This window comes from Rattus rattus, chromosome X (genome assembly GCF_011064425.1).
Source record: "Rattus rattus isolate New Zealand chromosome X, Rrattus_CSIRO_v1, whole genome shotgun sequence".
Taxonomy (NCBI): domain Eukaryota; kingdom Metazoa; phylum Chordata; class Mammalia; order Rodentia; family Muridae; genus Rattus; species Rattus rattus.
The window spans coordinates 87,037,756-87,050,407 of NC_046172.1; the positions used below are offsets into that span (position 1 = coordinate 87,037,756).

General features: G+C 45.2%; 1 protein-coding gene across 1 annotated transcript; it reads right to left on the reverse strand.

Moving 5' to 3' along the window:
- Positions 1–9,406: 9,406 nt before the first annotated feature.
- LOC116889122 (protein ARMCX6-like) lies at positions 9,407–12,405 on the reverse strand. Its single transcript, XM_032890294.1, is given in 5 exon segments — positions 9,407–10,241; positions 10,243–11,153; positions 11,487–11,565; positions 11,901–11,972; positions 12,274–12,405. Coding segments are annotated over 2 exon segments (903 nt in total). The 5' UTR covers positions 11,010–11,153; positions 11,487–11,565; positions 11,901–11,972; positions 12,274–12,405; the 3' UTR covers positions 9,407–10,105.
- Between the last annotated feature and the right edge of the window lie 247 nt (positions 12,406–12,652).

Below are 12,652 nucleotides of genomic sequence, written 5' to 3' on the forward strand. Positions count from 1 at the left end.
GCAATAGATAACAGATACACCAAGTAAAATTGTGCTTGTTGTCAAAAGTGCAGTTAATTAAGGCAGAGGATAAGCTCTGCGTTTGATGGAATATAAAAGAAAATATCTATTGAGTCTTGAGCGTGAGAACCGTTTTGCTAAGTGTCATAATACCCTTGACCTTGGAGCTTAGAATATTTCCAAGCAACTATTGTAGACTGAACTAAACCAAAAGCCAACCACAGGCATTCTGAGGATCTGACCCTGTCACACAGGCTGGGGCAGGCTTGAGAAACAACTAAGTTCCTCAGAGAGATGCAGATCCAGGATACAAGGCATTCACACTCCTCTGTGGCTGATGTACATATTGTCTTTGGCTTGCCATTAGCAAAAGTAGAAAACCAGAACACAGCTACATGGCTCCAGGGACAGTCTGAAGTAACTGAGGCCAGATAAAGAGAATCCTCCTACAACTCAGGAAAGAGTTAAATTCTATTTGCTGGATTTCCTGAGTGACTGTATGCTTAAGCTAAAATAATAGCAGATGGTTTCTTGGTCAAACTGATATCCCCAGGAGTCTTAAATCAGGAGATCTTTGCCCTTCTGATGGAAAGAATTCGCCGAGCTTTCCTTTTTTATGTACATATGAATGCAGCTGAGTTCCACTTTACTTTTTTGTATTATGATCTAAAAGAAACAAACTTTCTACTCTCAACTGTAGACATTGGTAACCATGAATGTTATTTAGATGGCTATACATGCAGCTATATAATTCGGCTCATTCTTGAGCCATGGAATGCTAGAACTGGAACCATTTTACTGTCTTAGAAAACGATTTCCAAGTCTTTTCTGGGGATGATAGTTCACACAAGCATAGGACTTAATGAATGGAGGCTGACACAATATGGAATACAGAAGATGATAAAGGGTAAAATGAACCACTTCCCCTTCCATGTAGAATGTTAATCAGTGTTCCACAAAGTACCAAAGGAATGCATTTTGGTGGATGTTTATGAAATAAAATAAAGTTTTGTGTGTGTGTGTGTGTGTGTGTGTGTGTGTATAAGTTCGATTTAACAATCGTACTTACTGTACCTGACCACTTCTTTTGTATGACAAAAGTTACCTTTGTCTTGTTCACTGAATGCCAAATTCTTTGAGTCGTTCCTCGAATAAATAGTACCCAAAAATATTTGTTAATGGCAAAGAGACCCAAAGGCTTACAGTCAAACATCGAAAATTACTTTGTTAAGAGAAACAAAGCTGAAAACAAGCTGACGTAGTCATTCTGATAGCTGATAAAATCGATATTAAGCTAAAATTAATCAGAGGAGACAATGAAGGTCACTATATATTAACAATGGGAACGATTGGTCAAAAAGTTGTAACAGGGGCTGACAGAAATATCTTGATGGTTAAAAGCATGTACTGCTTTGGTAGATGATCTGAGTTCAATTCTCAGCACCCATGTTAGCAGTCTCATGGCTTCCTGTAACTCTAGCTAGAGGGAGTCTGACACATTTTTTTAGCTTCCACAGGTACCTGTATTCATTTATATTTAAATGTGCATGTGTGTCTGTCTGTGAATGTTGATGTTTACTTATGAAAACTGAAAGGGGACCACTAGAAGAGTAAGAAACTTTATATGGGAGGGGCAAAAGAAGATAATTGAATATATACCTTGAAAGCAAAAGGGAAGAATATTTGGATGGAGTAGGAGTAAGAGCATGAAAGTAGGCAGTGGGGGAGGGGACAAATAAGCATAAAGTGTCATTGCCTTCATTCATGAAAATCCTTTGTATGCTAATTTAAGGATAAATTAAATGGTTAAAAATACTTGTCATTTTTATGATTAAACAAAAATAATAACACGAACATCAAGAATAAGAGACAAAGATAAATGATGATAATACAAATGAAAAATATATATCTCACCTTTATATTAGAAGGTCATTATTGATGTAACTGTGTTTCAGCATTGTTTTAAAGGAAATCTCAACAACAGGGTTACTCAACTTCAAAACTATTAACATTTCTGGGCATAGAGAGATAGTTTGGTGGATAATGTACTTGCAATGCAAGCGTGAGTGCGAGAGTTCTGATCCCTGAATCCATGTAAAAGCTAAGCAGGTATGGTGGCCACCCAGCGTCCCAGTTTTCAAGAGTCAGAGACAGGGTTTCTAGGAAATGTGAGACAGAGCAGACAGAATTGGCAAGTTCTGGGTTCAGCAAGAGATCCTCAATCAATAAAGTGAAGGACAATCAACTAAGATACCCAATGTCAAGTTCAGGCCTGTACATGTTTATGTATGCTCTTGAACACACATGTGCCCATACACATGTTAGCATGCATACTTGTATGTATACACAGTGCACACAGACACAACCCCCCTCCATAACCATTAACCTTTTCCACAGTGATTATCCTATGTACGACAGCATCTTTAGTTTATACCCAGAAGAAGTCAATAGTATCTTTTCCTTATTTTTGTGACAACTAAAAAACATATCCAGACACCAACAAATGTCTCCTCGAAGAAGCAAAATCACCAACAATTGAGCACTGCTTCATCATAAGGAACTAATTAAGCTCAGAACAGTTGACACTCCGAATAGTGGTGTCAAGTCAGGTCCACGTTTGAAATATTGCTTAGCATATTTTGCACTTTGATCTTCGTAAAAACAATGCACCTTTACTATTTCTATTCTACCAACGATTCCATCCCAAGTCAGAATTTCAGATGGACCGGTGGACAATGCAAGCGGGGAGAAAATACACGTGTGATTCCGTGCTGCCTGGCAAAGGGAAAATCAATTATAAACAATATAAACTCTATTCCTATGCTCATAGGTTTTAATATTCAGCAGGCAGCACAGTCAAAAGAAACCGGAAATAAAATGGAGTATGATAACTGCTATGAAAATTAGGATAGGAAAAGTGCTTCAAATAAAATTGCAGTGGGTGGTTTAAGCACCTTTGATGTCACCTTTCTTGCTTTTAGTTGGCAGAAACTCAGATACAAGAACAGGAAGAAGCTGTTATGATTACCTCTGTTCCTGTACCTTGTGGTAAGAAAGTTCAGGAAGACTGGCAGAAAATATGGAGGTGTGCCTTTCTGAGCCTAAATAGAGATTCTGCCGGAATGAAGCCTCTCAGTAAACTGGGCTCTGACTCCATCACACAGTGTCCCCACAGGTTTGTAAATTGGATTTATGCTTGATAGACTGTTCGGTTAATTTTCCAGAAATTCTCAAGCTGCCCTCTCTGAATCAGCCATGAGACAACTTCAGGGGCTGGAAAATAAGAGGACATTTGTACTTTTCATAAAAATATTAGTAATAAAAATCCCAATGACAATAACAACAAGCAAAACCAAGAAGCACACACCCAATTACAACAGATGGGCTCTGCTGGGTTGCAAGAAACAATAAATTAGGCCAAATTAGACATCAGAGAGACATGTCATAGTTTTGGAAAGTAATCTGTCCCCTTCGAATTAGCAGGGCTGAAGAGACTCTGTTTCATACAGCTTTGCAGCTACCTTTCAATGATACTTGGTATCGAGAAAAAAAAACAAAAAAACAAAAAACAACTCTGGCCTTTTTCCTTGATGAGCCTTCTTCAAGTACCTTGTTCCAGAAAATCCAGTATTTCTGAAAAGTAAGGACTGACGATGGGACCCACATGAAGTAAGCAGAGGTCCGATGTGAACAAAGGAGAGGGACACAGGAAGTAGATGGCAGATGTAAGATTTGTCTGAAAAGGGTTACCCTAAAGTAGGTGGAAACTGCCACTAAAAAGCTCACACAAATGACGTAAGTAAGCCAGAGCTCAAAAAAGATGGTAAGATAAGACTAAAATGAAGTCTTTAAAATCAGGCCTTGGGGGAAGTGTGGAAAAGGAAACTTAACAATCACGGAAATGACAAGAAGCACAAGGAAGAAACAAACTACAAAAAAGTGCCAGATAGCAACATTATATGGGTCAAGTATACATTTGTGAGTGTGTGTGTGTGTGTGTGTGTGTGTGTCTGTGTGTGTAATAAATTTACAGAAAAAGAGGACATGAATTTGAAGGAGAGCAAGGGGGCAGTGCATAGAGGGGTTAATAATGTACTTACAATCTCAGAACTTACTTAAAAATATACCAATTAGTGAAAATTTTCTGTTAATAGAGGACTAAGACACAAACAAATGTGATTATGGATACAGACCAAATAAAATAGTAATAAACTTGATGGAGTTGAAGTCACATAACTAAAAAAATTGATTAAAGAAAGAAAAAGATAAAAATTAATTCTAACGCACTAATTTTATCTTTAATAATTGGGGCCAAAGGATGACACCTATAGCAAACCAACAGAAATAAATAAGTATATGGAATATTCCAAAGATAAGCACTAAGAAATAGAATTTTTAAATTTACGCTTATATTTTTATCATTTTATGTGCATGAGTGTTTTGCCTTAAATGTACATCTGTGCACCATGTATTTGCTCCGGGCAGCAGGTATCCTGCAAATGGATGGTTGTGAGTAACTGTGTGGGTGCCGGGAACTGAGCCTGCTTCCTGTGCAAGAATGACAAATGATCTTCTTGACTGGCTGAGCCAATTCTCCAGCCCAAGACATAAAATTTAATCAACTAAGACCAAATGAATGAAAAGAGGATAGAAAGAAAGCAACGTGTGAAGTCAATCAGTAAAGTAGCGTTCATAATAGGAAACAAATATCCACAATCGACTCGCCAAATAATAAAGATACATTAATGCAATAAAATACCACTCAACTATTAAAAAATCAAGATGTTTGTGCGGCAGGGTGAGGAATGGCAAGTTTACTCACATATTGTTAAGTGTATGTGTTTGCCTGCGTGTGTCTAAAATGTATATGTCCATATGCCGTGTCTCTGGAATAATATGCAATATGTGGTACAACACGTTCTCTTGTGGAAAGAACGGAATATTGCCAAAAGAAAGAAAATGGGAGACTTGGATGTGTAATACATTCTTTGGGGGAAATTTGTAGTTATTAGGGTAGATGAGTAATTGGCATACTTAGAGCGAATGAGGATATTCCCAAGAGTCCCTCACTCTGGCCATCTGAACCATTGAAACAAGGCACCCCAGAGATCTAGACCTCCAAAGCAATCTCAAGCTGGGGGGAGAAAGGCTAATGAAGCCTGGTGCCAGCCAGAGAGGGAGGAAAGGGACCTCACACAGTGCTCACAGTTTGCCAGATCACCTTACAAGAGAGACTGGACTCCAGATAATGGTGCATCAGGGACAGTGATGGGACCACACCCTGACACGAACTGTTTAACTATGTATCACTCGCCTTCTATTTAGACCTTAAAGACCCCAAAGAAAGATTTGGCAAGAGATTCTGTAGGGCTTTTTGTCACTCTTCCCAATGTGCCCACGCCTGTTTCTGTTTTCCATTAATTTCTGGTTTTGCTTTTCATTATTAATTGGGCTCTTTTAATTGGCTTATTTAGGATAGATGGGCATGCCTAGCTTGTTAAGGCTGCCAGGGTAGAGGCTCTGACCCTCATGTGGGTAACAAATACATTGTCTATTTAAACAAAAACCACATTTGAATTTAAAATGTGATGGAAGGAACTGTGATCTGTTGCTGCCCAGCCTTGTTCATATCATGTTATGTGAAATGTCTGATACATGATACATATTTTGTAATTTTGTCATTCCACATACATTTCCCTTTGTTCTGATCCTCTGAAGACTGAGATAAACTTATAGGGCAATATCCTTCCACCTCATTATTCATCACCAAAGGTAACTAATTAAAATGACAATCTTACATAAGGGGAAGCAAATCATTGCTTGTATATATCAGTCAGCATTTTTGAGGCCTCAATAGTAACTTTGAAAATCCCTAAGCTATCAGATGGGAGTTTTCCTAAATTATAAAACCTGCCATATCGGAAACTTGCCTTGAAATTCTCTTATTACGGACCTTTATTTCCTTCAAATCACAGAGTAAGAATTCAGCAAAAGGAAGTTTCTATGAGAGGAACTTTATGGACAGGAGAGAGGGGACAAAAGGAAAAACAACTAGTCCCATGGCTCTCTCCTGCCTTCAGATCAATTCCTAAGTGGACACCTTAGCAGATGTAGGTATCAGATATGCCCATGTATGTTCCTGAAAATTCAAGAGCATCATGGTTAAATTTTTCTATGGCTGGAGATACAAGCTGCAAAACTTAGTCCAACATGGGGACAGACAGCTCACGCTTGGAGACAAGGCTGGTAAGTGCCTTTGCCACCCTCTCTTGCCTCGTTATTCCCACTCACAGATAAGGGAGTTGCCAACCTCGTCCACTGTCCAAATTGAGGACCTGGATAATGTTCTGGATATGAAGTTACATTTTGACAGTTAGTCTTGGTGAAACAAAATATTTCTTCTAAGGAAGACGATGTGACATGGCTGTGTGGAATGCTCAGAGGTAATGATGCTATTCTGTCATTAGCAGTGACCCCTCCCCAAACAGATATTGATGGCTATACTAATTAAGACTTTGTTAGTGGTTTTTTTAAAAAAAGATCATTCAATAAACCAGAGGAACTAGTTTAGGTTACTCTACTGCCAGAGAAGTTTGGTGGAGAGAATACACGAAGTAAAATGAAGGAGACTTTAATGAGAGTTGTGTGCTCCTCAGGAAAAAGTGCTTTCAGAATAACTGCACCAAATGAACCATTGCTACCCCTTCTAGCCCCTTCGAGAGTAGCCAAATGGCTGTTGAAACATTTGGCCATTTCTAGTTTGTTCCCATCATGAACAATAGAAAGGGGATGTGCATACAAGCCAAAGTAAGATAGTTTTAGAGGACACATTAAAGAATATATCAACACAGGAAAAAAAGACATAATTAATTGTACTTGTCCCTTTTTTTCTGCAAGGGAAGTAATTTTTATGGAAGGTCCTAACAAAACCCATATTTGTCCACCTCCCCCTCCCGCAAACGTTTTATCTCTGTGGCAACTGCATGTCTGCAATCCTGCTTGCTTTTCCAGGAAATGGAGTGGAGAGGCCTCACATCACACTTTCCCCAGAGGCAACAGGTGGCAGAGGAGGGCTCCAGAAACAGCGCCTTCTGGCCCCACGCACAAAGGTACTCAGGAGAAGCAGCAGCAAATCCAGGGCTCTTTCAGAAACCGGAAAGGAGTCTGCAGCAGGCTCACATGACAGAGGAGACAGCTCAGGCCAACAGCTCTATAGACCTGGAGTGGCAAGGACAGCAGGATCAAGTTCACTGTGATGGGAAAGCCCAGCAGCAGACAGGTACATGTGATCCTGAGCTATTTTGACCTTGTACCAACACGATGGGCATCTCAGTGGTCTTGTTCCACGCCTCATTTCTTATGCCCCCTGGATTGGAAGCAGCATTTGAAATTGGTATCCTACCTAGGCCCCGACAAGTCAGGCTGTGAGTGAGCAGACAAGAAAGCTCTGCATACCCATCCAAGCTGTTTCTCATAGAGCACTTCCAGTAAATGAACAGGAGGTGGCGACGTGGACCAGGACCATGTAGTGGAGATGCTTTGGAACCAGGTGGCTTTCCTGGGGCACAGCTGCTCTGAAGCTGTGCTAGAAGCCACTGAGGCCCTCCTAGAGTTAGTAGGCATCTGCAATCCTCCAGCCTCAAGTGCCTGGGAGATGCTGGACCACAGCATGAGATCTGGAACTTGGAGTTCTGTGATGTGCAGAGGAATAGGGAGGCACATGCTAATATGGGACAGAAGCTTAAGCAAAGACAGCAGCCTCTGTCTTACCAATGAGCTGAGGTTAGAGGCCTAGCAGTGAGCTGTCACTGAAGACATTACTGGTAAGGCAGACTGGACCAGGACAATAGGATACAGTGTGTGTACACAAAATCCTCCTTGAATGAACATCACCCAGAAAAATGATGGATCGATAGGCCCAAATTGGGGGTGGGGGCTCCCCCAGCAGCTATTGGAAATAAGATTGGTTCCCTCAGCTAGCCAAAGCAGCCTGAGGCATAACACCCCCTCCCCCCTGATGGCTGTGTGTTGTGGCAATAATCACAGGACACTGGTCCCATCCAGTTTCCAGGAACTTGGCTGGTCAGTGTCCACTCCTGGTTTGACAATTTCTGAGAGTCGGTCAAGGGGGCCTGGCAGGCACATCAGCTTACTGGTCGCCATGGAATGGTATCAGGAACAGGGTACAAGCAGGGGCTTGGACCTCAAATGCTGTGTGGAGGCAAAACTGAAAGCTATGGAGAGACATATGGAGGAGAGCAGGCAGAAGACAGCGCAAGCACACCGTGCACACAGAGCCCTAGCTCACAGGACACAGTGACTCAGGACTGCACCCCAGGGTCACCGAGCAAGGCATGACACCTGCTCTCTGCTGCTGCTGCTGCTGCTGCTGCTGCTGCTGCTGCTGCTGCTGCTGCTGCCCCTCACAAGGGTAGCAGGTGTGTCTCCTGCTTTGCCATGGCTCTGGGAAGGCATCTGCTGCCTGGCCCATGGGAAGCAGGCAGGGCAACAAGCCTTGGTGAGGCAGGAGCTAAGGGGAGGGGAGAGGTCTGGAAAGGGGAAGGACTGTGTGAGGGAGAATGAGTTGGGCAGGCCTGCATGCATGGCTCAATACATAGGGCCCACCTCTCCCTTGCACGAGTGGGTGTGTGGATCTCAGAGGCAGAGCATGGATCTCTGCAGCAGGTCGTGACCAGCAGTGACAGCATCCTGCCCACTATCTTTGTGGGGAGTTCCTGGATGCTCCACCCCAGCAAGGGCTAGGGAAAAAAGGGGATCCCCCAAAGTGGAACAGCTGCCAACTCTCTCGCCCTGCCAGCAAGCAGTGCTTGGGGTCCTGAGGAAGGAAGGGCGCAGGAAGTGGTTTTGATGGCATCAGAGGGGGACAAGGAGAAGGAAAGGAAGCCAGAGTCAGCCAAGGGGTAATCTTCCTAGGGGCACCCTTCATGAGATGGGCACAGATGGGTGACAGAGCCACTGCAGGGTACACAGATGGACTCGGGCCTTCAGTCCAAGGAGGCCAGTCAAGAAGTCCTCTTCTTTACGGGTTTCCTGTGCTCAGGGGCCCATAGTGCCTGCTTCAAGGGCGTTGTCCTCTCTTGTTCTGTACACACAGTTCATTGTACCCCTGCCCTCACCCCTCCCCTGAATCCCTCTCCTGAAGCATTCTCCTCCTAAGCACAGCAGGGCCCTTCTGCCCCTGCCTCCTTTGAGCACTGCTGAGTGCACCTGTCAGGGAGCAGGAAACCTGTCCTCAGGGAGCCGGAACCTGTCAGGGAGCAGGGGCCCTGTCCTCAGGGAGCAGGGGCCCTGTCCTCAGGGAGCAGGGGGCCCAGACAGCTGGAGTCTATGGTGCATTTTGTCTCCATGTTTGTGCAGGCCGCAAACTCAAAGAGGAGGCCAGTGCCCCTTTTTAATTTTCTTGCCAATCAAAGCACAGTTTATTGAGGATACGCACTGAGGGTGTCAGGACCGGGGAGTAAGAGGGTCAGGCACTACAATGGACAGGAAGGGAGTGCATTTCTTGGTTAACATGCTAGCCATCCACCAGCCAGTGTAGGCAGGAGGAAGGAGGAAGGAGGAAGCAGGAAAGACTTCAACCTAAGCAGCTGCAGAAGGGAGTTGGGCTCAAGCTCCCATACGGGTGCGATTTCTGTTAAGTGGTCCAGCTTACACAGGGAGATCACCAGGGGCAACAACACTCACTCTGATGCTGTGATTCCATGTAAGTTATCCACAGCCAGCCGGTGACTGCGGGGATCCCCTTACCCTTTATCTAGACGCTGTGATTTGATGCTAGTTCTCCACAGCTAGGGGCCACGGGGATCCCCTACCCTTTACTGCATGGAGAAGACTGCAAGGAAGCAATTTACAGTGCACTTTACTCGCAGACTACAAAACCCAGAAGGTGCCCACAGCTCTGGGGGAGCCCTGCCTGGCCAGTGAGAGTGTAGCCCTCCACTTAGAGGCTGGAAGGGACTCTCACCCAAGGAGGAGCTGACTGGCTAAGACCGCATCCTTGGGAGCACCCACTGCAGCCTCTTTGCCCTCAGTAAAGTGCTCGGGCTCTGGGTGACTTCAGTCTCATTCTTCCCGAGACAGCCACTTAAGGGGAGATGGCTTCCACAAGCATCTCTCTGCTCCCACTTCTGGTAAAGAGGCACATGAATGAGAAGAGCATTTGGGCAGCCAGCACTTCCCTCCGCCAGCACTGGCTTTCAGGCAAACTCATCTGTGCCTCAGACCCTGAACCTTGCACATCCACTCCCCTCGGATAGCAAAGGGAACTTCGGGTCTGAAAGGGACTTGGCAAGCATGTTATTAATGACTGTCATGCTTATTAGCAGACCTAATCCTGCCTGCTGCAGAAAAGACTTGCAGCAACAGAACACCGCGTCTCGACACACTTCATCGATGTACATCTTAATCTGGTCCTGATTTTCAATGCTGCTGTTTGGGTTTTCAGGGACATCCAGAGCCTTCTCCCTCACAGTGGGCTGGGGGGTGGGACTCCTGCTTCCAACCACTGACAGGCTGGACAAATGCCTACTGACATTGTGGGTAAGGGAAAAGCCAGCAATTGTGGACTCTGTGAACATTTTCTTTCCTTGACTGAAAGCACACTTGGTCAGGTTAAGAGCACAAGGGAAGGTCTGAAAGCTCTGTACACCCCATATGTTTTTATGTTCATAAGGGAATGGCCGCTGCTTGGTTGGGTGGGCTCTGTTTGCCTTTCCACCACCTGACCGTCTGTCCTCAGTCCCACCTGGGGCCCCGGGCTCATCCCATTCCCCATCCTCACTCCAGGGTCGAGCCATTGCTGTGAAATCAAACCATATGTCTGCCTCCTCTTCATCCAGATCCTGCTCATCGTCCCATTCATCTTCCTCCTCGTTCTCCAGCTCGTTCCCCTCATCTCTTCCCATGGTCAGTTTGTACATGCAGTAACAGGCGCCAGCCCCAATCATCAGTCCAGCTGCCATCCACCCCATTTCCCGGGCCCGACCCATGCTTGTAGCTGTATGAGCTTTCTGGCCAGAAAGAAGGGTGTCTTTCTTCACCTGATTGAGGAGAACTTTCAAGGGATGTGTGAATAATGGTGCACACTAGGAATCTTCAGCCTCTCCTAGGCTTCTGTGATTCTTGTGGTGAATCTAAGAGTGAGAGAAACAGCTTTAGGGCTCTAAAGTGAGCTGTGACTGAGTTCGTACCTGCCCTGATAGGTAGGCGTTCAAATTCTCACTGAGAAAGTTGGATTATTAGGGAATGATCTCATTGGTTTTTTTCTGCCTTGCCATGTCTACCCTCAGGATCTACTTTTCTGCGTCCAGGACTCTCAGAGACAGACAGTAGATGAGGCTCTTACTTGATAGGCAGGCAGGTGAAAGGCACAAGCTAGCCCTACACATAGGCTTCTTCACCACCTGCCTGTTTTCCCTACCCCTCCTCCCACCCCACCCCCATAGACTGCATGTTTTCTAACTAACCTCTACAAAAACCAAGTGGGTTCCTTTTTTCTTCTCGTGTCTTCTGCTGTATTCCTCCACGGAGATAGGTGGGCTGAGCCTACCAGAAGGACAATCGGAAAGCGATGTGAGACAGCAATGGAGAACTGAAAGTGTAGTTGGACAGATATAACTACACCGATTGGTGCTTTTCTGGATTTGGGGTTTTTGAGTAAAAAATTATTTCTCACACCCTCCCGAGTTTGCTAACGAGGGCCTCCCCGCCCCCTCCTCGTCCGCCATTTCCCCAGCAAAGGCCGCCACACCCCTTTCCCTGCACCGAAATGGGAGGGGTGTGGAGAAAAGAAGGGGGGCCAGGAGGGGGCGACTCGGACCTGACCCGCAAAGATCCCAGCCCCCCTCATCTCCTACCATTAGGTTCGAGATGAATCCCACCTTCAAACCTGCAGCAAGGTTCCAACCAAGGCAACGGTTTGCTTCTTCTCTAGCCTAGGCTCCAGCGCAGACCTATAACAGACAGGGGACCGAGGGCACGGAGTGCTTGGTGAACTGACCAGCACCCCAGACGTGGTGCCTGGATCGTGGGTCCTTTCTTTGCTTGGATTTTGTGCAATCGCCGTTCACCCACCTCACCGCACCCTGAAGCCTGCCACTTCTTCCTTACTAAAAGAGGGTGGGATGCGGGTCCGGGGATAGGTAATTTAAAAAGTAGGTGAGAAAGGCACATAGCCCATATTAGCCAAACTTGGACACGAGGTGCTCTTGGCCCTCTCCCACCCCCATCGCCTTCCAAGCAGCTTCCACCGACCTGCACGGTCCCAGCGAGTTTCCTTCTCCTTCACGCGCCTGCAGAGTAATAGGGGGTTGGTACCCAGTCAGAGGCGACTAACAGGACTTCGGCTCTAGGCGGCTCTTGGTCACGTGACAGCCACGTCACCAGTGAGCTCTAGCCCCCAATTTCCACTCCCACAAGCAGTGCGGCATGAGCCACTCCGTACCTCCCCCAGTACTTGGGGCCCTGTTAGTCTTTTTCTCTGTAACAATACCAGAAACCAAGTTACGGTTTCTCTATAATGTTCGAGTTTGGCTTTCCCAAATTATTGTGCTTTTACTCTTTCTTCTCAGGGGAAATGTCTTATCTATTCGTTGGTGTTCAAACTCCTGCATCCCTTTCTTTAATGTCCATC